The sequence below is a fragment of the Dryobates pubescens genome, chromosome 10 (assembly GCF_014839835.1).
Source record: "Dryobates pubescens isolate bDryPub1 chromosome 10, bDryPub1.pri, whole genome shotgun sequence".
In the NCBI taxonomy this organism is placed as follows: Eukaryota; Metazoa; Chordata; class Aves; order Piciformes; family Picidae; genus Dryobates; species Dryobates pubescens.
This window is the reverse complement of record NC_071621.1, coordinates 19,852,865-19,879,399: the sequence shown is the minus strand read 5'-3', so window position 1 is coordinate 19,879,399 and position 26,535 is coordinate 19,852,865. Positions and strand designations below refer to the sequence as shown.

Genomic DNA, 26,535 nt, shown 5'->3' with positions numbered 1-26,535 from the left:
GTACTCGAGATCTGTGATATGGAAGAAGTGCTGATTTATGGTGTGGTATGTTGACTTCTGGAAGTTCTCGGAGTGTGCTCTAGCTAAAATTCATCTTACAACATAGGTCTTCCATATGTTATATTAAAAGTAAGTTGCTTTATGGCAGTATGATTTAACTCTTTTTTTGGTGTGTAATATTGCATCCAGAATTGTACCCAAGTTAGGAAGCTGTAAATTCATTGTTAATTTTTACACTTGCCAAGGGACAGTTTTTAATGTGGCATAGTTGTTTAAAATAGTCTCTTTTCTGGACGATAATGGCAGATCTGAGAACTGTCATTCTGTACATATGAATAAAGTTATAATAATGTGATATTACTTTTCCATTTATTGACTTTGAATTCTTATTTGTTGTAACCCAGCTACTTAATATCAGAAAAATCTTTGCAGCTCTCAGTAGTTGGTGTTTCTTACTGCATTTAACGATTTTTGGCTCTTCAACAAACCTCAGTTGTTTCATTAGTATCCCCACTTGCTACCAGCTCATTATCACAGTGGTTCTCCACTGATAACCTCCCTCTGTTGTGAAGATTGACTGGTTATTCCTCTTTACTTACTCTCTTTTCCTTGGAAAATACAGATGCAGAGCCTTATTAGAGAATGCTGTATTTTCTGTAGTGAATGTTTCTTCTTTTCTGGGCTGCATTGTATTTTATTTTTTACATTTTAAAGCAGAGATGGTTGCTTTGCCTTACTTCTTGAATACAATTTAACCAAAGCCATTTATTTATGTATACTCAATTAATTTTGTGTCTAGATTTTTCTTTTTTCATGACTCCTAGCATTTTTATTTTATATTGATTTTTAGGATGATGACTTTTTAAAAGTAACACTCCTCACCTTCGTCATTTTTTGCCTTCACTGTTAATTAATTCCTGTTCTTTCTTTATTCAGGAAATTGATTTTAATAATAATTATGATTGTTAGTGCCTGAAATATGCTTAAGCTGCAGTTAAGGGCAAATCAGGTGCACTTCAAAGTTTTCTTTCATATAGTCAGTCACAGATGGACTATAAATATTTTGCTGACAAATGAACAAGTAAAATAATTATACTACCTACTGGATAGTCCATACCCTAATGGAAGCTTTTATTAGAATTCAGTACATCTTTTTAATGCAAATTTGCTGATCTTTTTCAAGTATACAAACAGCTTGATTTTGATAGTACTAAAACACTAGCAAGTAAATACAGTCTTTGAAATATTTTAGTCTGCAGTGAATCATTTTAGTCTAACTATTCTATGTTTATTAATTTACATTAGCAAGAATTTTTCAATGAATAGTGTTTGAGGAAATGGTGATTAGCCTCCAATGAATCTCTACATTCCAACTGAGGTTGTGCTAGTTTTTCCTTATTTTCAGGTCCATCTGTTACCAAAAAAAAATGATGGAATTCATCTCACATAAATTAGGTATCTGAAAATTTTAAATTGAAAAGCTATCGCAGTATTGCCAGGATTGGAACAGAACTCTGGAGGTTCTCTGACCTAACCCTCAAGTACAAGTGGGGTCAGCTAGGACCTGTTGTCTATGTGCAGATGGCTTTTGAATGTATCCGAGGGTTGAGACCCCACAAATATGATTTCTAGATTTCCTGCCTGGAAAGAAGTAGATACACAGCAGGTGCTTCATGCTGTCTTCAGATAAGCATCTAAAAGAGTTTAACTGAGTATTTTCTACAGGTGCCTGGTTTACCTCTGTGTGTGATCATGTTAAAAATAACATGACCTTAGAGAGGCTCCTCCAGATGGAGAAACACTGAAAAAAAACCCCAACCAACACAGATTGATGGTGAAGTGTGCACCAGTTACTGCTGTTTTCAGAAACAGAGACTCCACCTGTCTTTCATAGAAGTGTGGTGTTTCTGTTTGATGTTATCAAAGAATTATCATAGAAATAATGTGTTTATAGTCTTGGCACTCTTTGGAACACATATGTTTACCAAGCAGTCACAAGTTCTAAACTAAAATTCTAATCATAGCTAGGATAATAGTTTTATTTGAATGTAATTAAATGTCCTTAGTCCTCACTAAGGAGGTACTTTTTTATGTATTTAGTATACTAGAAGCATTTATGTTAGAAAATTAGCAATTGTTTATTAGCAATTAATTGATAGAGAAGAGGAAATAGGTAAGTGGATGAAAAGTGTGAATTAGGGTATAAGTCAAAACTAGACCTTGCTTAGTTATATTACTTCTGTCTGCAGTCTGGAAGACGACTTTGAATATTTGCATAAGTTTAACCACCAAAAAAAGAGTTTACTCAAAGTTGGTGAGGGGTTTGGAACATAAGCCCTACGAGGAGAGGCTGAGGGAGCTGGGGTTGCTTAGCCTGGAGAAGAGGAGACTCAGGGGTGACCTTATTACTCTCTACAACTACCTGAAGGGAGGTTGTGGACAGATGGGTGTTGGTCTCTTCTCCCAGGCAAGCAGTACCAGAACAAGAGGACACAGTCTCAGGCTGCGCCAGGGGAGGTTCAGGCTGGATGTTAGAAAAAAGTTCTATACAGAAAGAGTGATTACCCATTGGAACGGGCTGCCTGGGGAGGTGGTGGAGTCGCCATCACTGGAGGTTTTCAGGAGAAGACTTGATGGGGTGCTTGGTGCCGTGGGTTAGTTGTTTGGGCGGTGTTGGATTGGTTGATGGGTTGGACGCGATGATCTTGAAGGTCTCTTCCAACCTGGTTTATTCTATGTATTCTATGTATATGTAATTCAGATTGCTCCTTGTTTGGAGTTTAATTTGAAGGCAGTATCAACTCCTTTTAAATAGGCTACGGAATAGCTTTCCATTAAAGATGGTGAAATTATACACTTGTAAGAGATTAATTCTTTGATTATCTTTAATTTAAAACATACTATTGTGAATTTAATTACGTAACTTCCTGAAACAAATAGGAAAGAATTTATATAAGTTATTTTGTAATTAATTTATTAATTTCGGAATTAGGAAATTGTGGCAGTTTGGGCTGGGTGCTTTCTGCTGCTGCCGTACGGGGTGCACCTCTGGTGCCCCAGATGTCCAGCCCAATGGGTGGACACAAGAAATAGCATATTTCATACCCATGATGTCCTGCTCTCTTTTTTCAAGTCAAGCAAGTGACTGGTCAGAATTCCATTCTTTAAGATATACTTGTTCTTGACGTATCATGCCTGGTAGTTGTGGTGGAGCTCAGGACTTTGGACAGCCCTTTGCAAGTGTTTGGGTAGAATGGAGTCATACTGTAATTTCATCGGTACTGCTGCTAAATCACTTCTCCTCTGAGTTCTGGCTCCTCTCCCAGTGCTGTGTCTTTCTTTATCAGCAGTAGGTTTCCTTTACCACAGGATGAACCGATACGTCTACTTTGGTCCAGAGCAGGTCACTGATTCCTTTTCTGAGCATGATTGCATAACTTCTAGGTGATACAGTGGAAAGGGCAGTAAGGCCTTGCAAACATGTAACTGAGGGCATCTGTTAGCTTATATGAGGAGAAAACTTAGATATTTCAGTGTCTCTTTATTTCCAAATAGGTCAATTTCTGTTGAGAGAACTGTTAGAAAGCCTCAGTAGCTTTTGAGCTTTTCAGGTTCTGCAGCTTTTGCACTGCATCATTCTGGTCCAAGCTACTTTCAACTATTTTATAATAAGGAATATTTCAAATGCATCTTGATTTTTATTTTATGCAAGTGTTTTATTCAATACTATGACAAAAAATAAAGTAGTATTTTGACACTCATGTGTATTTTGTGCAATTATGTTTTGCATGCAATGATTGTTAGTTTGCTATCTTGCTTGTCATAGCTGTGAGTTTATCAAGGTAACTTCCCTCATCATGCAGAGAATTTTCAGTGTTGGTTGCACTGAAGGTATGAAAGACACTAAACTATGTATTTCACATTGTAATGCTGTTCCTTGTTTTCTTTTGTAGCTGGTTGGTGGTGAATTTGATCTAGAGATGAACTTTATAATCCAGGATGCAGAGAGCATTACATGTATGTCAGAGCTTCTGGAGCACTGTGATGTAACGTGCCAAGCAGAAATTTGGAGTATGTTCACAGCAATTCTCCGTAAAAGTGTCCGTAATTTACAGACTAGCACAGAAGTTGGCTTAATTGAACAGGTACTGCTGAAGATGAGTACTGTGGACGACATGATTGCAGGTATAAATTGCCAACTGATAAAATAATTGTTTGCATTCTAGAACTGTCAGCATGTTGTGATTGTGGAAGGGTTTGGGATTCTTTTACTTAAAGTGATACTTTGGTTTCTACTGCCATTGAGTCAGAAGTAATTTTTAATCAATTTACAGTAAAATTAAAACAACAACAACAAAAATATTCTTAGTTTAAAAGATATGTAGATACATTGCTTAAAATAACTGCCTGATAATTCATCTGAGAAGATGTTCTCTTAGTGATAAAAAGAGGTATTCTGAACATGATTATGAACAGTACATGTTAAGCTTCTTAATTGTCAAGGTAACAGTTTTTAAAAGCATCGATCATTTTGAGTTATTCAGATGTTAGAATTCTTACTATGAGCCACTTTAAGCATAACCTACATTTGACAGCATATCAGAGAATATTCATATTGTTAAATGCTAGACATTTGGACTATATTACACAATCATTTCATAATATATAGCTCTGTTCCCTATAATATCTCTTTGGTATTTTGGGCATAATTTTTGGGGGGGTAATTTTTCACAGCATTAAAAAAATAGCCTTCTGAAAATAAGTGATGAAGATGTTGTGCAGTGAAGGTTTTCAGAGTGCTTCTGAAGGAGTTTGTTAGTCCATACTATGTCCTCTAATTAGTATGGTACAGGCTGTAATCCTGAATTTACTAGGTTAGAGAAGATTTGGTTGTCCTGTTTAAATATGGTAGCTGAGAATTACTTTTGATAAGCATTTATCTACTCCTTATTCCTCTTGGGGAGAAACAGAAACCAATCACTTTTTTTCAACTCAGTATGAAAGTAGTTCTTAATTGTTATATAGTTTGAGACTGACAGTAGGAAACTTTAAACTGCGTGGCATTTTTTGAAAGATTGAAGAGGTTATCTTCCATAATTGTAAAATCACCTGGTTTCTGACACAGTAAATCCTTGATAGTTTCAGACCAGAAACAAGGAGCATAAACCAGAAGCCTGGTCTTGGCTTTTTCTCAGTATAAAGTTGTCTGTAATATTATGTATTTGAAAAAGGTACATTACCTTCTTTATTTCAAATCAAATCATCTAATCAATCTTGTTTATTAGAATTGTGCATCTAAATTCTAAGGCCAGAAGTGTCACTCTAAATATTTTACTGTGAGTTTCAGACTGAAGTGTAACAGATCAATAAATTCACAAAGCAATGTTTTTCACCAAGTATGTTTTGTTTTTCAGGACTTGTAAGTATGTCAGAATGGTATAATGATGAAGATACAGTTTTATTTCATCCTAAGTATAGGACATTAGTTGATGCAAACAAACATTTATATCTTGATTTTTTTCAGGGTTTCATTCATGGAAATAATGTACTTACAACAGTAATCATACCAATAAAATTTGTCCAATTCAAGCTCACCTAAATAGTATTTCCATATGTGGCATATGTAGCTGTAGTGATACACCCATTAGAAAGAAATTTTTTACAAATGCTTATCTGGAAGCATTCTAGATAAGAAGATTCTATGCTGGAGCCATCCTAGCATATTTCTACAGGAAGTAGAAGTCAGAAATCAAGAGTATTGGATCCAGGAGCATTTGGTAATTTAAAAACTGCACTAAATTTTCAACAATTAGCGTAAGCCAGGGGCAGTACATTAATCAAAAAAATTAATGAAGCATCTACCCCATTAATCTTTTCCTAGGAGTGGTTACAAACAGTTTAGAAAGAGACCTTCAGAAAAAACATCAGTAGACTGCCTTTTTACTGTACTTAACAGGGATGAAGAGAGCACATACTCAATTCAAAATCAAAATTGAAAGTTGGAATTCTGATGGCATTTGAGCACTGCAGTGCATGTCAAATTGTCTAAATGGTGTCTTACATACCATGAGCAGGGATTTAACAGAATCACAGTTTGTAGGGTCTTTCTCTTATAAATAGATAAGAAGGTGGATTTTTGGAGAATTTTTCTGGTAGAGATGGAAACAACCAAATACGTCACTTTTATCTCTTGATCTCTGCAATCACTTCACCACCTTTTTATAAATAGCAACAGTGTTGGTAATAAGTCAGAAATAACGAATGTGTTCATGTAATAAAAAGTTCAATGGTAGGCACTTGATGACAATAGCAGTGACAGCTAATGCCGTATCTATGTTCCCTAAAGTGCTATGCAGATGTTGAGGTCATAATTGACACCAGATGACTGTAGAATTGCATCGTCCTATTATTTCTGTGAACTTCCTAAACCCAGAGAATGAAGGGATAAATTTTGTGGCAAAATAATTTTTACCGCTTCCTGAAGCAGTTGCTAATGCTCTGTCAGCCTAGTGTTTTGCAGCTGGCTTTTAAGATGTGTCAAGGGTACAGTTTTCTGGGGTTTTATTTTTGGGGGTGTGGTGGGTTGAAGTTTCCCAGCACATTAACTTAGCACGACTATCTCAGTAGGAAGCAAATGAAAGCTGTATTTACAAGCAAAAGAGGAGGAGTTATTTGTTTGTTTTTAGGTCATCTCACTTGTTCCTTTGTGAAATAGTGTGATTAGACCTAGATAAGATTTAAATAGACAACACAGGCATAATCTATTTTTTATGTTCTGACAGCACACTTTCAGGACCAGTCTGTCTGAAGCCACTCTTCTATGGTTTTAGAAAAGTAACACAACAGCAAATAAACATGTACCCAGTCTTTTGCAGTTAGAAGAGCTTGTCTGTTTAGATGAAGACTTTCAGATTCGTGAGACTTCTCAGCAGTTCAAATATCTCACTTCCTGAGATTTTACAGATTACATGCTCAAGAATAAAAGCTTAATCACCTTGCAGTTCTCAATTGCAATCCAAATGAGATCATTGCCATTTGTATTCCAATTTGCTTTCCAGAAGCATCACCTGTCAGAAGTTATCTTTGTACTCTGATAATCTGTAATACTGGAATTGGGGATGTTCAGTTGTTTTGTCAGTGGTTAAGGGGAAAAGATGGCTAAAATATTTGCATACACAGTTGGCACTTTTTTTTAAACAGCTGCACAGGATCTTGCTTGAGAAGTTTACTTTTGCAGTTCTCTATTTCCAGGTGCTGGGTAGTAAAGCAAATCATCTGCTCTGAGAGGCTCTTGGGGATAGTGTCTCTAAAACTTTCAGAGAAGTCTGAATGGTGGATGAGAAAGTAGCCTGAACTTGTACACAGTGGATATGTCTCCCTTGAGCCCCATTTTATTTCTAGTGATTCTGTTGCGATGCTGTAGTTAAATTGTTCTAAAATTGCTGGAACTGAAGCATTCTTAAGCATGGAAACAGTTCCTGTTTTTTAAACAAAATGGTTTTGATCACTCTTGCCATTAATAGGCCTTTAACAAGCATTTCTCTTACAACTTGTTCTATAAGAAAACCTGCAAAATGATCACATTCTCTGTTGCCATTGTGCAGAAATTAATTTACTTCACCAACAGAGTTAAAATTCACAGCTCCATCACTGTCTGCTATTAAAAGCTTAGGGAGGCATGAGGGTAGTTTTCCTGAAGCTATGATTCCAGTGCTGTTTAATATGTCTTCTAAAGTTAATGCTGCTCCATTCAGTTTGATGTATGTGCTTGGTTACTTGAAAGACAGCCTGGCTCTTTTACAATTGCGTTTTCATATTAAATGAGCGAATTAAGCATTCCTGCAAGGTTTCTGCTTAATTTGTAGCTCCTATATAAGCTGCTTAGTATGAATACCAGTTAAGGATGTGGTTTTATTTAACACTAAAAAATGAAGTGAACATAAAATCCAATTGTAGTATGTTTTCTGACCTTTGTCCATTTGTAGATGAGTGGATTACTAGAATTTATAAACCAGATTCAGACTGGACTCTTTTACATGAGATTTCTGATACATATGAATAAAGTTATGTAATAGAGTACAAATATTTTTAAGTCAGTGTATTGAAACAGAAACAAGCCTTCTGTAGAGGTATTTACAGCAATGTTTTTATGTAGTATTAAGTGCTTTGACTTCCACAGCTCTTTTTTCCTTTGTGTTTACTTGTTGCCTACTGGGATTCAGTCTTTCAGGTCTTTGTTTTACCCAGAGTTATATTGTTAGGGAGCTTATGTTTATTTTTCTCCATCAATGTTTTATTCACTGTTTATAAATATGTATTTCTAATGCCTATGGGCTATCAAAATGCTCAGTAGAAGTAAGAATTTTTCTGTTCCATAAGGTAGTATAGAGCCATAACAATGAAACACAGTCAGCAGTTTTAAAAACTTGTCAATCACTTTTGTGTTTGTATTAATTTACACATTTGGCATCTATTTTAGAAGTTGGGATTTATTTTTTATGCTATTCTAATTTTCACCGAACAACTTGGCTTCTGTGCAACAGGTTTTCTCTAAAAGAAAAAGCATTTGAAGTGGCTTGGTGTAAAAAGCAAGCTAAGACTACAAAACAAGAATGGTGAAATTCTCAGCCAGAGATTGGTATTCACTTGTGCTGATTTCCCTTTCTGCATTTTCACTGTGTTACTGTTCTCAGTTTCTGCTCACGTACAGTATGTGCAATCACTGCCAGCTCCACATTGCAGGCTGGAGACTGTACAGTGAACAGGAAAGATGCTTGTAGGTACCAGAGGAGGAGCTGAGTCATACAATTCACCATCATAAAAGAGAAGGGGGTTTAGTTTTCTTAGCTTTATTTCGCTCTCCCTTAGCAAATTCTGTCACAAATATAATGTGACACTCATTATAAAGGGAAGATTAAATAAACTGTGCCTTTAAAGAAAGAGGAAATAAAAGTCTATGGTTGAATATCAGAAATGCATTCAGATCTTATGGTGAAAATGTCTGCAAGTTACAGTGCTTTCACTTTGCCTTCCCTGACATGCAGTTTCATTCACTGAACAGCTTACTATGTCTTCTGTAAATCAAATGACATTTCATTCCTTACACATGCCTTTTGCTTACTGAGGAATAGAGATTGGTTCCATAGTAGAACAAGTTAAATTGATATTGATGTTCTCACTCAAAAACTGATATATAGGGATTTTTCAGAGAGAAAAAAATGTTTAAAAATAAATAAATCAGTGCAAGATGTCCTTGAAAAGTATGGATGCTTTTTAAAACTACTCTGTCAGCACCTCTGAGAGTCATCATCTCACTAATGAACAAAGAGAATAGATAGTCCTGCAAATAAAATGAACTTATTCATGTCTGCTATACATTTTATGAGGTGAACTTTCTGACTGTTGAGCAAATTGAAAAAGTTTATTAAAGCTTATTCTATTGTGTCATAACTTTTGTATGTGTGTGTATTGGGAATTTTGTACTTCACTGTTGGATCTCTGAATCAAATTTCTTATGTTACATCTAGCATCTTGAAGATAGCTAAATTGTTTTTCCTCCTGCTAGAGGAGGTATTAATTCTTAGTAGTACTTCTTACTCTACAAGAAAATATAGATTATAAGGCAAGGTCCAGCATCCCACAAGCTCACATTATTAAAATGAAATTGTGTGTTTTAAAATAATGATTCAAGCACTAGCAGTAATTTTAAACCTGATATTACTTTAAAAATTTATGGGTCTTGAGATGGCTAAATGAAAGCTGTATTACATAAACTTTCTTCACTTCTTTTTATTGTTGTCTTTTAATTTTTCTCACTGATTTTTTTTTTTTAAAGGAATTTTTTTTGTGTGTGTTTTGTGGGTTTTTTCCTCCCTTGTCTTTCATTCTGGTAAAAAAATTAAGCATTATCACTATAGCAAAACTGTGGGAACCATGGAAATGCTAGGTATAATTTGCTGTGCTTAGGTTAAAGAAAAGCATCAAGCATCTTTTTGGGTCTGAAATTTTTGAAAAATACAGTCTTCAGAGGAATGAAGAAGCCCTTATTCCAAGAGAATGTAACAGAAAGGAGCAATCAAGAAGTTCATAATGTATCATGAATGTTGTGAAGTGGGAAGAACTAATTCTTAATAAATTGAATAGATATTTTGTTCAGAGTGTGATGCAAAATCTAAAACTGCATATGTAAATTTATTTCTAAAACGACAACAGAATGTAAAGAGTTTTGTGAAATATTTAGGGCGACTAAGCTTGATTTTTAGAATTTATGAATACACTTAGTTTTTAAGGTACTAACTTTTTCAGATTTTTTTATTTTGTCAAAACAATGAAATTCAGAGTTCAGAATAACTTTATTTTCCTTTGAAGATCTTCTAGTTGATATGTTGGGGGTTCTTGCCAGCTACAGCATCACTGTCAAAGAGTTGAAGCTTTTGTTCAGCATGCTTCGAGGCGAAAATGGAATCTGGGTAAGCTGTGATCAGATAAAGCATTAAGTGTCATTCCATTAGACCCTGAAGTTAACATAAATTGTCTCCTGGGACATAGAAATTTGAATTTTTAATATTATTTCTTTTCATGTTGATTGAACATATGCTTATGAAGTATTTTTGCTAACTACTTTAGAGTTAATTCTCTGTGTTGTTCGAAAACTGTCCAGTTTCCATTGTAGCCTAGAGAGTACAAAAATGGTTATATTGACTTTTGTGCACTCTTCTTGTTTTCACAGCCAAGACATGCAGTTAAACTATTATCAGTTCTTAATCAGATGCCACAGAGACATGGGCCTGATACCTTTTTCAACTTCCCTGGCTGTAGTGCTGCAGTAAGTTTTCAAACAAAATGCCACAACTTGAGGAACAAAGAAATGATTCCTCAATTGCATTTTCTATCATTTGATTTTGGAAATTCTTGAAAAGGAAACAAGAGGGGAGATACATGCTTGATTAGGATAGACCTGGTCTTCCATTGGTTTGCAAGGTAGTTACAGTTTCACCTGTGAGGATGAAATGTCCAATAGCAGATTTTTGTCTGGGGAAGTTATTGTAGAAGCAACAACTGAAAATTTCAAAGACCAGTGTTATTTTACTTGAGTAATGGAATTGGTATTATAAAAAGCAGAGGCTTGAGGAAAGTGAGGGATGAGCTTGTCAACATTACCACAATTTACAGTGATAACACAGTCATAAATTGTATTATATCTTTTACTTTTTGTCTGAACTCCATTGACTGTTTCCCTAAGGCAGTGATTTCAGTGCAGTCTTCTTTTGGCTTTACTTTTTGAGATAACTTAGGACAACAAAATTGTATTCCTTTCTAAACCTTCTCAGATAATTCTTCTTCCATTCGTTGCATGTGCATTCAGAAAAAAATAAAAATAAATTGAAATATTGTAGACAAATGTATAAATATCATTATTAAGGAAGTCAATACAGATGCTTAAAAATGTGAAATCCAGATTTGAGGTTCATGCTTGGATGCAATGTATATGCTCACAGTAGAACCTGGAATCTTGTAAAGGAGGGGCAGTAGTGTCTTCTCTTGGGCAGTTGTGGTTGTATTTCCTTAGTACCACAGATAGTTTTCTTCAGGCATAAACCACCACCTCCTGTTCTTTGTGAATACAACTACTGCTGTGCAGATTGCATCAGAGAAATAAGCTGACTAAAAAAATCACTGTTTTTCACCTGGGCTATTTTTGGCTTGATCACTTCCGTGATCTTTTTTGATACTCAGCTGCAGATGTGTCAGTAAAATGCACAGGGCAGTTCATGTAAGGAATTAATTACTGAGTTTTAAAAGAGGGGGTTTCATTTGCTACTGCTAAATTAAAACCACAGTTAACCTCTCCTAAAAGTACATGCAGCATCAAGACAGCTGATGCAGAATATGAATGTCTATAATGACACATACTGCTTTGACATTTCTGGGCTTCAGAGGCAAACCCTGATGAAACGTCTCTCTTAAATTTCATTTTGTGTCAGAGCTTAGGAAACAAAAAAAAGAGTTCTGCAGGGGAAAAATTTCAAATACTCCTCCCTGTCCAGAGAGAATGCATCAATTACAGGAACATGAAGTTTCTTGATTGAACGGCACAATAGGCGCTTTTTTTCTGTGTTGGGATATTGTTTCACATACCACTCACCATTGGTTGTGTACCTGTACACCAAGTACAAGCTTCAAATTTACACTTCTTGAGTAAACACATGTTGGATTACACTATGAAGATCTGGAAAGGACACATCCTCTGAAGTGGATCAGGGTGAATACAAGCTAGATCACAGGAGGATCCAGCTCAACATAAGGAGACACTTAGTTATGGTGAGGGTAACAGAGCACTGGAACAGGCTGCCCAGACAGGTGTGGTGTCTTCTTCTCTGGAGACTTTCAAAACCCTCCTGGATGTGTTGCTGTGTGGCCTGCCTTAGGTGATCCTGCTTTGGCAGTGGGGTTGGACTCGATGGCCTCTAGAGGTCCCTTCCAGTCCCTAATACTCAGTGATTGAGGCAGGATAGGACCTGGTTTACTGAGTTTGTGTTTTCAGGAGTGATGCACAGTGCTGACATTCAGACAGAAAGAAAGCATGTTTACTTAGCATGATAAGTATCAGATTAGCTATCTTTAAAGCCCTCTTTGGATGCATTTTCCTTGTATAAGCAAGATTACAGTGGTAGTATGAAAGAGCCAGGAGTCTCCTGAACTACTGTGCAGATCTGCTTGTGAAAGCTACTTCAGTATCCCAGCTGAAGTGCTCTTCCCAGTACTGTGTTACATCTGTACTAGTCTGTATAAGTATCACATTAGGCACTCCATTAAGAGGACTTTTCCCAGGTGTTGTTCCTGTTTGTCATCAAGAAGGTTTTTCCCTCTTTCAGGCAGGGAACTCCCTTTCAAGAGGCAAGAGTGATATCCCAAAGGAGTTCCTTAAAATGCTTTATACTAAGCAGTTAGAATGTGTGGATTTTGGTTTTGGTTTTTTATCTACTCAAATACTTATCATAATCTGAGCACATTTCTGTATCTAATTTTAAAATTCACTGAGAGTTCCCTCTTACAAAATACCCTTGCATATAAAACTAACAAAAAATCAGTCCCACTCTGTACCCTTTATGTACTTTACTATATTGATAAAGAATCATAATGTCCCTTCTCATTTTAAGAAATGTGTAAGTTTGCTACAGTTCTTTGTAATTTTCAATTTGAATTGGGCAGTACAAGACTTACCACTCCTGAAAAAGCATTTCCAACCATGTCTTATTAAGTACCACACAGAATCACAGAGTGGTTGAGATTAGAGATTAGAAGGGATCTCTGAAGGTCATCTCAGCCAGCTCCTCTATGCAGAAGTAGGTCTACCTGGAGCAGGCTGCCCAGAACTGTGTCCAGATGGCTGTTAAGCATTGCTAAGGATGGACACTTCGTAACCTCTCTGGACAACCTGTGCCAGTGCTCAGTCAGTATCACTGATTGCTTTGGTAAGAACACAATACTGTCAGGGCAAGGATTCATTAGCTAATATTTATTATTTTAAATTGTAGTATGAGTTTAAAGTATCTTACTAAAACTGAAAAACATCCATTAAATACCCTTAGAAATAATATGTTATTGTTGTTTAGAAATTGATTTTATTCTGCTTTGCATTTGTATACAACTTATGTCAAGAAGTAGTATTAAAAACTCTTACTCAACTACTTTTCTTTAAAATATACCATACTACATCTGATGATGTAGTAATACAGTAATACAGTAATCTCTAAGTTACTGAAAACATTTAATTTCTTAATTTTTTTTAATTACGCTTCATTTTTCCAATAGTACTTATAGTGAGGAGAAAAAAGAATATTTTATCTTTTAGGGGTAGCACAGAAAACACTTTGTAAGTGACCTCTGAAGTTCTTCTTGTCTGATCTCCTCACTAAAAGTGCCTACCTTCAAAGTCAGATCAAATACTCAGCGCCTTGTTCTCTTGTTCTCTGAAACCTCTTCATCAGTCAGTCTATAAAAATAAAATACTGAAAAGTCAGATTTCTTCTCAGGCTGTGCCTTACTATTAATGTATTTAACTGAAAATAGGGATAAAATTTTCAATTTCTTACTTTACTAAGTGCTCATAAGAAAAAACCCCAAACTCATAGTGCACTTAAATCTCAGAGAACAACCTTTTTTATATTGTAGTTTTAACAGTGAATCTGTTGAACTCTGTTGAGATTTAGTGTTTAAGTCTATGGATGACATGAATGCTTCCTGAAAGCTGAATTTATAGCTTAATTTCTGTAGAAGTAATTTTTGTATTTTTTTCCCTTAATATTGCCCATTCATAAATTTAGTTTCATGTCCTCTGTTTGCAGTAATTATGTATTTAAACACAGAAGTATTTTATAGATAGAAAAGGAATGTATTAATTCAAAAGCACTTTTTGAAGGGAATGTTTTTTTATGTTTTTCTTTTGTATTTGACTTGCTATTTCTTTTTCTTCTCTCATTCTTCCAGGCAATTGCATTGCCTCCTATTGCTAAGTGGCCTTATCAAAATGGGTTTACTCTTAACACCTGGTTTCGTATGGATCCACTAAACAATATCAATGTAGATAAGGATAAACCCTATCTCTATTGGTAAGTAACTTATAATGCTTCAGTTACAGGTTGTTATGGTTTCCTAATAATAGTTAATATTTTTCATTGGTTTGCATTACTGGCGTGCTTTTTTCCCCCTAAAATATCTGCAGACTTTAATAGTTCCTTACTGTATGTACACACTTACAAAGTCATCTGTCATTTTTGCATTGTAATTTTTTAATTCATGGACACTAGGTGTGCTTGTAGATAACCATGAAATGTATTGTGCTAGTTTTTAAAGGAATTTTTAAATAGATGATTTCTTAGAGCTGTAAATGGAGAATGCTGTCATATTTTTCTCTTTGGTGTTTAAGATATTCACCTGATGCAGATACTTCAAAACAAATCTCATACACTCAAAGCACACTGGTTACACATTATTTATAAGTAGTAGAAAGTAGATCTATGAATATAAAAAAGGCCCACTGATCCCTTGTTCCCAAAAATGGAAGCAGTATTTCATAATACACTAATTGCAGGAGAGTTTTAGTTTAATTAGGTTTGCAGTTGTGATAAAAGTAGAAGTAATTGTTAAATCCCTGACAAAGTCCTCTTATATTTAGAAATTATGCTGTAATACTAAAACTGTTTATTCTTTTCTTCAGTCATGAAAAATGTTTGGGGGTTTTTCACTTCAGAAATTAATTATATATCTGTCTCAATATGGTTGTCTTAGCTGAAGAAAAAGAAGGATGAGGAAAGTAAGGATGTGATGTCAGAACATGCTGTTACTTTCTTCAGCACTTCTTCATTCTTTATGTATTTGCCATTTAGTATGCTTACCTTTTCTCCTATCCTTAAAGAATTGGACATAAGCAAGATCTATGAAGTTTTGTCAGCTCAGAAAAACAGGATAGCACAAGGAGGGAAGTCACCAAAAGTCATGTTTCTCACTTTGTAGCCATTCTGGTCCAAAGAGCAGAAGTTCTTAGTAGTCAGCTGAGAAGAGGACCAGGTGATGTGGTCTCAGGAAAGTACTTGTACTATCAATACATAAAAATTTTACTGTGCATTTACTTGGAAAACCAAGCTAATTAATATTTTTATGGAATAAATATCTGCTTAAAAATCTAAGTCAGCATCTGGGATAATGCTATTCCGGGTGCTTGTTTTCTGCAAAGAACTATAGTTATTTTACCATGGAGATTTTTTTCAAGCTGTTGGTTATACCTGTTTAGTAGTGTGATCTATATTTTATTTATTCTTTCAGTAATTCTATGATAAAACATGCATAGAGAAATTTAATATGATCATTTGTTTCTGAGCCAGAATTTACATTTCAGAATAGGCAGCATTAGGTGGTATATTTGATTTGAGAATTTGTTGTTGGCTTGGAACAGGAAAAACATACTCTGAAGTTTCACAGCCCATGACATATGCTGCTTTTGTTGTGGTTAGTAGTACAGAAGACCTTTAGCTTGAGTGATGAATATAATTCCTTCCAATTCCACTGTAATTCAGAAGCAGCAATGCATTAGGTTAAAATAGCTTGAGATTGATTATTTACTTTTTTTGTACATATTTTTTGCCTTGATGTAGTTCTGATGTTTGTTGTGATATTTGTCTGTGTCAGTGGGAATTCTGGTTTCATTTTAAAGTATATTGATATAGACATTTTCTCTAGCCTATATTAATTTTGCTACAAAGAAGTGGTGTAACTTAGAATGAATAACTGTCATGTGTCCTCAGTTACCTGTACTTAATAAACACATTTTTCCTTGATTAGGTTGTTTGTTTCCTGGAACGTATCAAGCAATAAACCTCGTAGAGCTGCCTTTTGAGTTAAAGAAACCCAAATTTCTTCTTTCAAATGAATTCTGTCTCTCACCTTGATGTTGCACTCTCAAGAATATATTTTTAACATACTTTTTATTAGTGACAACCATAGCATTTCCATGTTTTCTTTAAAAATATCTACTGATTGACTTGTAGTAAGAAGCTTAATATAATACCTATTTATTAGAATAAAACAGAGAAGAAAAGATTTTAAATATTTTTTGAGTTTATCTTTCTCCCATGGTTGATGTGTGCTTTTTTTTGTTTTCATGTTGTGGGTTTTTTTTGTTGTCATACCAAGATAACATCCTCTGTATTTTGTTGTTGCAACCTGAAACCTGGAGAAAAGTATACCCCCCAAACATATGGAGTTTCAGCTCATGTATTGTAGTGAATAAATTATAATCTCTCTAGTAGGCATAGGTATTTTGCTGCATGCACAGACACTTCAAGTAAGCTTTGGGCATATTTGTGCTGGGTGATTTTCTCTGTCTCACACCAAGTTGTACACATGTATCTTTATAGTTCAGTTCTCACTTTCTTGCAGTAACTTCTGTTGTGGAATACGTGTAAAACTCGGAATATTTATCAAAAGTAAGAAATAAAACTTCTGTGACTAACAAGGTTGAATTTTTGAAATGCTTCATGTGAGTCATAGAAAGAAGTCAGTTTTACAAGAGTCAAATGTCAAAATTGAGACTGTAGAATGCCATGTAATATGCATAAGAGGAAGTGAGTATGTCATCCTCAGAAGGAAATTAGGAGCAATGGAAATACTTATCATTTTTATATAGTGGCCTAAACCAAGCCATAATTAAAAGCAGGAAATATTCAAACTAGATTACCCATTTCTTCATTATATTCTTCTTGGTCTTGTTTCCCCAACCTGCTCTGGTCCCTCTGAATGACTACACATTTATCTGGTGGTGTCAGACACTCCTTCCAATTTTTTTTGTAATCTGTAAGTTTCCTGAAGGTGCACTCTGTTTCACCATTCAAGTTATTAAGGAAGAAGGTAAAAAAGATTAGACCCAGTATTCACCTCTGCAGTACTTCAGTGGTTCCTGGCCTCCAGCTGAACTCATACCGCTGGAAACAATGCTTTTAACACAGTAGTTCCATTAGTTTTCAGACCACCTCACTGTCCACTTATGTAGCTCATTCTTCATTAGTTTTGTATTGAAAGCTCCTGCTAAAAAGCTGGGATAAATATCCACAGCTTTCTTCTCCATCTTCCAGTCCAGTCATGTAATTGTAGAAGGCTAGTAGTCTGATCGAGGAGGATTTCCGATTTGTAACCCCCTGCTGTAAATCCAGAAACCTTTCTTCTGGGAGAAAGCCACTACATTGGCTTGACCATAACATGAAAACTAATGTTTAAAAATCAAGAAAGGAAGCAAAGAAATGCTCTACTGTTTTGAAATTAGTGAAATGCTAAGCGATGTTTCAAGAACTGTAAGCCAATTTGTTGGTTTTGATTTGTTTGCTTTTGGGGTTTGTTTTTTTCAGTAATTTTAATTATCTCTGAGGATGATGTTGGGCAGCTGCTAAGTGATAGTCTATTAATACTTGTGTATTGGAACAGTATTCTAGCTTTCTTACCAATTATGGAATGAGCATGAGAATCCTAGAAGAAAATTAGTAGTCTTTCACATTTGGTTGCTTTAACTGTCACAGTTATATTATGACACAGTATAATAATCGGTTGTTGGAAATGTTTCCTTAAAAATGAGGAGATTCTTTGCCATGAAGACAGTGAAAATTTAGGAATTTAAGGCCAGCCCTAAGCACACTTGACAGGAAAGTCTCCATCCTCTAATTTCTGCTGTAAAAAGGAGATGGGTTAATAGTACTTCTAAGTAAGGTCTGAAATTAGATAAAATCAATTCTGATAGTAAGATTTGTGTGGGATAATTGCCAGTGTGTCCTTGATTTGTTTGTTTGTTTATTTGTTTTTGTTTTGCTTGTTTCATTTTTTAACAATTGCTTTCTTTCAGATTGTGTATTTGGCCCTGTAAAAGAACTAGAGGATGAACCGAGACTGGATTGTCATGTGTTGCTTTTTGTCCTTGAAACATCCAAGTACTTCCACAACCATTTAATGGAAGTCTAGCTAAAACTATTTAAAGACAGGAAAAACAAAACCAGAGAAGCCAAAACATAAGCCATCTCATCTTTTCAATCTTTCTCTAGAGCTAATAATAATAGGGATCATTCAGCACATATTGGAATTCCAAAGCTAGTAGAAAAGAAACTTTTTTTTTTTTTTTCAGGAGAAAAAGAATTAATATCTTCTCAATCTTAGTACTATAATCAGTTGTAAAATTGCTTGTAAAATCCTAAACTAAAGGAAATGCAACTCCTAAACAGTTTATCAGTGGATGGAAGAATGCTTATGTGCTATTGAAGTGTAATAGCATCCAGTAGCTACTTTGGGAAACTGGATGAAATAAAACATAGCTGTAAGGGGAATGACCAGCTGCTATAGGAGGTGCTTAAAGGCTTATAAAACCATATGGCTATTGATAGTACTGCTTTTCTCTCTGTGTATTTCATCTTTGAATGTGGCAAGTTTTGCATGTGTAGATAATTGGTAAGAGAATTTCTGTGCAGTATCCTTGAGACCAATCCCTAGCCTACTTTACTATTGGCAAGAAATAAAATGTGAAGATTAACATAATCTGTATATTATAACTTTGAGGTAAACAGAGAACATATATGAGTTTTCAGTTTCTAAACTGTTGCATTAAAATGGCAATTAATATGGGCCAAAAAAAATGTAAAATCTTGGCTAAGCTGTCTAGAAAACCGTTCATTCTATTCCAAGAGGAAGAGTTGTGTAAGAAATGAGCTATTATTTCATTGCTTTCTTGTCTTTGTATGCTGAACTCCAAGAAGTTACATGTGGAAGGACAATTCAGAGTTTAAAATTGCAGGAACAGCCCAGTTTGACCATAGTGTGACAAAATCAGCCCACTAAGTGGAGTGGTTAGAAAAAGGAAACAGTTTAAACATGTAGACATTTGTTGGTTTGGATTGGTTTGTTTAGAGATTTTGGTTTTGTTTCTTACCCCTGTTTCAAGTAGTAGCTAGGATACATTTTACACAATTTAAATGTTTCATCCAGTTAAAAAATGCTGATATTTACAGTGATTGTCTGTTGATAATTTAGAGAAAAACATTTTATTTGGTGTCTCTAATGAAATTATACTATACCATGTGTCAGAACATAGTGAATTCATGTGTGTTTTTTTTAAGTATCCTTCAGAACAGCATTCTCTTAGCCAAAACCATTTTAGCCAAAACCATTTTAGCTTGTAGAGTTGATGTATGTGACACAGCTGTAGATATGGACTTTTAAAAAATTCTCTATGTAATTTTCTGAGTTTCTAGCAGCTACCTTTGCAAAATGTTTATTATGAATTTCTCTTTGCAGCACTTTTGATTTCAAATAGAAGTAGAGAGATGTTTGAGGTTTCTGCATTATATGTCTTTATGATATTTGCTACAAGAAAGCGGGCAAACCTTACTACACTTGCTCTGTTAGAATTGTAGTCCTTTATCAATTTGACAAATGAAAATAAATCCACAACTCAGATGATTAAAACTTCATAGATCATCTGCTTAGCTAAATCATGAGTCTTGAAAAAGAAATAATTCTTGTGCATAACAACTACCTGGCATAATAACGGATTTGGAAGCTGAGGGGAAAACCTGATAGATATGGTATCACAGTATAACTAAGGTTGGAAGAGACCCCAAGGATCATCAAGTCCAACCTGTCCCAACAGACCTCATGACTAGACCATGGCACCAAGTGCCACGTCCAATCTCCCCTTGAACACCTCCAGGGATGGTGACTCCACCACCTCCCTGGGCAGCCCATTCCAATGACGAATGACTCGCTCAGTGAAGAACTTTTTCCTCACCTCGAGTCTAAACCTCCCCTGGCACAGCTATCTTGGAATTTATAAAGAAAGAAAAACCAAAAAAATGTATTGCTTTTTAGAATGTAGCCTGGAATCAAGTAAGTGACGCAGGTTAGTATCTCTCTTGAAAGAAATTTTGAGTAGAGAAAATAAAAAGGAAATTAACTTCACCATTACAGGTACTTGTTTATGTTTTGTGTCTTGGAAATGTAAAGTAATATTTGGATCTTGTTATTATACAATAATTCCCTTTTTTCCCAATTTAATTAATAGTTCTTTCTTTCCAGTTTCCGCACAAGCAAAGGTGTTGGATATTCTGCTCATTTTGTTGGCAACTGCTTAATAGTTACGTCACTGAAGTCAAAAGGCAAGGGTTTCCAGCACTGTGTAAAGTACGACTTTCAGCCACGCAAGGTAAGCAAAGTGGTATTTACAATAAAGATTAATGTTGAAAATGTGATAAAGTGCTCCTGAGAAGGGCTAAAATCTTTTTAGTGACAAAGTGTTACTAATAATGTCTTATAAATAAGTAGCTTTTCTGATGGTTATGAAAGTTAATGTCAGTTATAGACCAGAATCAATTAAGGAAAAATGTAGCCCTTCATAAATAACATGTCAACTTAAAAAAGAAAAACAAACTACTTTATTACCTTGAGATAGAGAATAATTTGGAGTATTTGTAAAAAAGATTGGATTTTTTGAAAGGCTGTCATTGTATTTCTGAGCACTTTGTATTTTTGTGGCTTTGGTGCCAGTGTCTGGAGCAATTTTGCTGGCAATGCTTTGCTTTTGTTATCTGTTTCTGGGGCATATAAGTCTCTGAACTTTCATCTGTGTCAGTGGTGTTTTGGGATTTCTCATTTTCATCATAAATCTTGATTATTTCTCCAGATCATATTAGTGTTCATTTCTATTGTAAGCCTAGTGGTCCTAGGAGAACAATGATTCTGCTGGCTTCAATATTTCAGTTCGTTGACTGAAGTGTTGACTTATTCATACGGCAAAAATTATGTTTGTCATTGATAGCAGCCTTGAATGTATTTGACTGTGAAGCTCATTTTTTATGGATTTGGAATTTGTATATTGAATTTCAGTGCTTGTTTTGTTTTGAGAAACCAATCTCTTAGGCAGGGGATGCCATTGTTCACTTGTCAGCTTTATGTTCTATTATTTTCTTGGTATGTAGTTGTGCTTCGAAATCACTGCTTCTAATTCTGTCTTCTAGCTTCGAGGTAATTTGTGGTTTTTTGTTTGTTTGTTTGGGGTTTTGTTTGTTTGTTTGGGGTTAAGTCATAGTAATGTCTTTGACCAGTGTATTATTTGGCATATATAAAGTCTTGTAAACATGTAGCTGCTGAGTGTATTGAAATGAACCAATTCTGTTTTACAAATTTTGTGTAATGTTATCGCTAGAATAGACTTTTGATGCCAGTTCATTTTTCTTTTAAAGTAGCACATCTGAGACTACTGGGAAGCACTCAACCTAGGAACAAATGAAACTCTTAATTTTTGGATCGTGTTATTGATAACTAGCTCATCAGATCTAGATGGTAATTTTGTTACTTGTTAAGAAATAGTCTTTCATATTTTAAGAAGATATTATTTTGATGATTTTTATTATGAATGACTAGTTTCCTTCATACCACCCCTGGAAAATTTTACCACTTACTATTTTACTTAAAATAGTTAATTCTTAAATACTAGTATATCTATATTTCATATGAGTATCAGTTTCAAACAATAATCTACTGATCTGCTCAAGCATGTGTAAATATAACTTCTGTGATGAACTGGGGAAGATCATAAAGCATACTAATGTAAAGTTTACACTACTTGGCTATAAGCTGGGTGGCGTCTTACAGGGATGAGAGTTCAAACTTTTAAATACAAGAAGCATTTGGATTTATTTCTCTTTGAAATTCCTAGAGAGCTCAGATGCTGACTCTTGCTTCATTTTGAAAAACCTTAGAATAGAATAAACCAGGTTGGGAGAGACCCTCAAGAATGTGTCCAACCTATCATCCAACACCACCTAATCAACTAAACCATGCAACCAAGCACCCTATCAAGTCTCCTCCTGAACACCTCCAGTGATGGTGACTCCACCACCTCCTCAGGCAGCCCATTCCAATGGGCAATCACTATCTCTGTAGATATTCACCTAAAAAACAAAACAGAAAAAAAGAAGAGGAGCAGTTAAAAAGTGGAGATGTTTGATTGTACTGGAGAAATATATGAAAGATTAAGAGCAAATATTCCATTAGTAAAAAACAATTCCAATATGAAGTTTAAAAATTCCTCACAATGTAGCTGAGCATAGATAAATGGCAAATTAGAGACCATTGTAAGTGTAAAGAAGTTGTTCAGAAAGTGGAGTTGTATCAAAGTGGAAAATACTTAGAAAAGTATAAGTTACAGGGATTTTTATGTGTCATAAGACAATTTCTGTTTTCCAGTACACAGAGGCAATTAAATGACTAAGGCTTTATAGGAGCCCTTGATGAATATGATATCATAACAAAACCAGCTAAATTAATTAATTGCATCATTGTTTACTACAAGACAAGTCATTGGGGATGAGTCACAGGAAGTGTCTCAAATTGAAATGTCAGTTGAAGAGGCGTAGAAATTGATATACAAGATAGTAATTAATTGCCCAGACCTTACAGTAGGCACCTAAAAGTTTCAAAGAAATTTGAATGTGGAATTTGCCAAATGTATGATTGTGGAATATAATCTATTTCCTCAAACAAAGGGATGAAGTGCAATTACACAGCTTTTTAGAAAAAGTCTTTGCACAGATATAGAATTACCTATTCATGTGCACATTTTCTTAACAATCAAAAAGGAGTTAAAATCTAGAAAAAATGGAAAGCAAGGATTATAAAACACACAGATAAATATACCAGAGCCAAAGCGATGCAGTATTGCGCTGGAAATCTTGTTCCCCACTTCGGTTGAGTTATTTGAAGCATTCTTGCTGTGCATAAGAATGGGTTTGTGAGCCAGTTAATACATGCCATGTGGATTCCCCAAGAACACTGGACATTATATTTCTTTGAAAGTCTTAAAGAAGTTAGGCTATCATACAGTAAGAGAATTTATATTTGTTAAAATATATGGTTGGAAGAACATAAATTGAGTGCGCAAGCTGGAATCTCGGAAAGACCTTTTATTTTCCTGTCAATATTGGTTTAACTCAGTGGAGTTTGTCATCCTTTATTTTAGGAACTAGCTTTGAAAACCCAAGTAACATTTTATCTAGATTGGTTCTAGTGACAAATATGATACAAAGAATACATGGGGGGTTTAATAATTGAATATTTCCCTGGCTAAAAAGAAATTACAGACTGAAGTGTAAATTTAGTTAATTCAAGTGCAAGAGGCAAAAGAGCATTTTACTGGGTTAGTTACGATAATGAGCTGGAATGAACTCTGTGTGAATGCACCTGTGTTTGTGCACATATATTTCAGTACAGAAAAGCTCAAAGTTTGTGTAGTGCTTGCTTTGTGGGTTAGAGTGGCAAGCATAGGTAGTGCTCTGACATAGCAACAATGCTAAAGATTCAAAAAGGTTGCATCGAAGTGAGGCTTAAACTAAAAGAAACTTCATGTGCATGAATGGAGGTTAAGATAGAGAATAAAAATATTATGAAAAATAGTTTATATAATTTTCCTAAAGTTTTACATAGACACCAAAGCTCTCCCAAGGTGGCATTGCTCATTTTAGTTCCTCATAGGCTCTGTGGACAGTGTTTCAACAGAAGTAAGGAACTATTTACTTCCAAATGAATGACTCATCTATTAAGCTTAAGCTACACACAGAAATGGTCTTACAAACTGATACATTGTCAGAAATGCTCTTGAAGTGCTGCTAAATGAAAATCACAGCTGGAAGAAAATGGGTAAAACTTGGGGCTTAGGATTGTCAGTTGATTTGTGTTACAAAAGCATCAGAACTGGAAATACCACAGAACCACAGAATGATAGTGCTTGGAAGAGACCTCTGGGGATCCAAGCCCCCTGCCAAAGTGCTTTCATCACAGGATGGTGTCCAAGCAGGTTCTGAATGACTTCAGGGATGGAGACTCCACCAACTCTATGGGCAGCCTGTTTCAGTGCTCTACCACCCTCAAAGTAATGTTCCTCCTCATGTTTACTTTGAGTAAATTTTTATAAAAGGTGTGACTTGCTGTTGGGATGAAAGTATTTTTGTCACTTAGTGGAGATTATTGGTAAATTAACCTTTGAAGGAAAGAGGATAATGGATTATTATATTTTTTTCTTCTAAGAGATATATTTAAGGTGGTGTGGAAGCTGTGGAGAAGTGCTGATGAAAGCAGAGCTCTAGTCATGTGGTTTGCACTTAATTTCTGATTAGCATAGTCACAAGTTAAGTCTCTAGGCTTGTGTGTGTGCCTTTCTAAAACAGAATCTGCTTACAAAATGGGGAACAACTGTCTTATTGAGTTGTGGGTTTGCTTTTTGATTCTTTTGGGGGGAGGGGACAGTAGCCTACACAAAATGCTTGGTTAATAGTTGCTTGTCAAAATGTAAATTTGACTTCAGAAGCCAAAGCTGTATGAGCATGTCCTTAATCTAATATCACCTGAGAATTTGGTTTACCTGGATATGCATGAAGTGAGATACTCCTGCATACTGTTAAATGATTAATAGTGGTTAATTTCCCTTCTTCTAACTGTAGGTTTTCAGGAGAGAAAGGCCTGGAAATAGATGTGGAAAAATAAGTATATTCTAATATATATAGATATGTAAGAGAATTCAGCTGAATTTGAGGACTACTACAATTATTATTGTCAAAAATTTGTATTTTGCCTTCTGATTGATTTCAAAATCAACATGTGGAAAATGTTTGCTTTTACTTTCTCTGATACATAAATGCAGTTAGTAGGCTCTGTATGTCCTCATCCCAGCTTACAGAGAGAGTCAGCATGTCAGTTACTAAAAGGGATGCAGAAGTTCTCTGCAGACCTAGCAGAATGAAGAAATCAAAAGACAGTAATTAAAACAGATACCAAGTCAGGGAAAACAATTAAACTCTAAATTGCTCTTCCAAATTATTAAAGTATGAAATGGTGTTCTCAAGGCAGATGAGCTGAGATTTTTCACAGAATCAGTAAGATTGGAAAAGGATGTGTTGAGGCAGTCTTGTACTTACCCACTGTTCAAAGAAGGGATGCTTAGATCAAGTTGCTCTGGGTGTTGCCTGGATAGGTTTTGAATATGTTCAAACACATTCCACTGTTTCTCTAAGCAACGTGTGCTAGCGTTTGAACAATCATTGATGCTTATTACCCTTTTCATTCATATGTTTAAATGTTTTTTTCTGTATTTCAATTTGTGCCCATTGATTTTTGACCTGTCACTGGGTATTAGTGAGAAGTCTCTGGCTCTGTCTTCTTTATTCTTTGCCTATCAAGTATATATACACATTGATAAGATCCCCTTAAGCCTTCTTGTCTCCTGGCTAAACAGACGCATATCTCAGCCTCTCCTTATGTGTCAGAGGCTTCAATCACTTAATTATCTTTGTGGCCCTTTCTGGACTTTATCCAGTATGTCCATTTTCATCTGGTTTGCATATTGATATACTACAGATGCCCATAATGAGTTGATTTTCAGATCTTAAAGGTTGAATTTCCATTCCTAGTCTTAGATGAGTGTAAAGGTTCTGTTTTAATGGAAACAAGGTTTTCTTCTTGAAATGATTCCTGCTGAAGAGATTATTTCAATGATCAACATAGCTGTACTTGGAAGCATTTTGCTGTGGTGCTTCCTTTATGTAATGCATTTCTAATGATATGAGAGTTGACCAAAATTCAGTAGAATGGTAAAGAACAGGGGCAGAAAATTGTATGAAGTGATCAGGATAATACAATAAAATAGGCTTTAAAATACGCTATTGTGATTTTTTTTTCCCTTTTATTTGATAATATCTGTCAGATGATAATATCTGTGATGAATAGGCAGAGATATATGATATGAATTTGTTAAGGTAAGTGCACGTAGAACACAGTTTCCTATCAGAACTCAGTTGTGTTTTGGGTTACAGTGCATAGTATTGAAATTAAGCTACACTTTCAGGAATGGGAAGTGTGTTCAACTTTTTAAATTGTATATATTCCAGTTTTGGCTCTAATCCCATAAAGGGATGCAGGTAGGTATTGTCATTACATTTAGGCATGATTCTGCTG

At 35.1% G+C, this 26,535-nt stretch overlaps 1 protein-coding gene across 5 annotated transcripts in view; it reads left to right on the top strand.

Annotated features, from left to right (window-relative positions):
* Positions 1-26,535, top strand: part of NBEA (neurobeachin) — a 486,697-nt gene that overhangs the window by 83,878 nt on the left and 376,284 nt on the right. For all 5 annotated transcript variants that reach the window (XM_054164764.1, XM_054164763.1, XM_054164761.1 and 2 more), the window contains exons 2-6: positions 3,954-4,185; positions 10,369-10,469; positions 10,730-10,825; positions 14,491-14,612; positions 20,608-20,734. In XM_054164764.1, the coding sequence (XP_054020739.1) occupies positions 3,954-4,185; positions 10,369-10,469; positions 10,730-10,825; positions 14,491-14,612; positions 20,608-20,734 (678 nt within the window). The remainder of the gene's footprint in view (positions 1-3,953; positions 4,186-10,368; positions 10,470-10,729; positions 10,826-14,490; positions 14,613-20,607; positions 20,735-26,535) is intronic.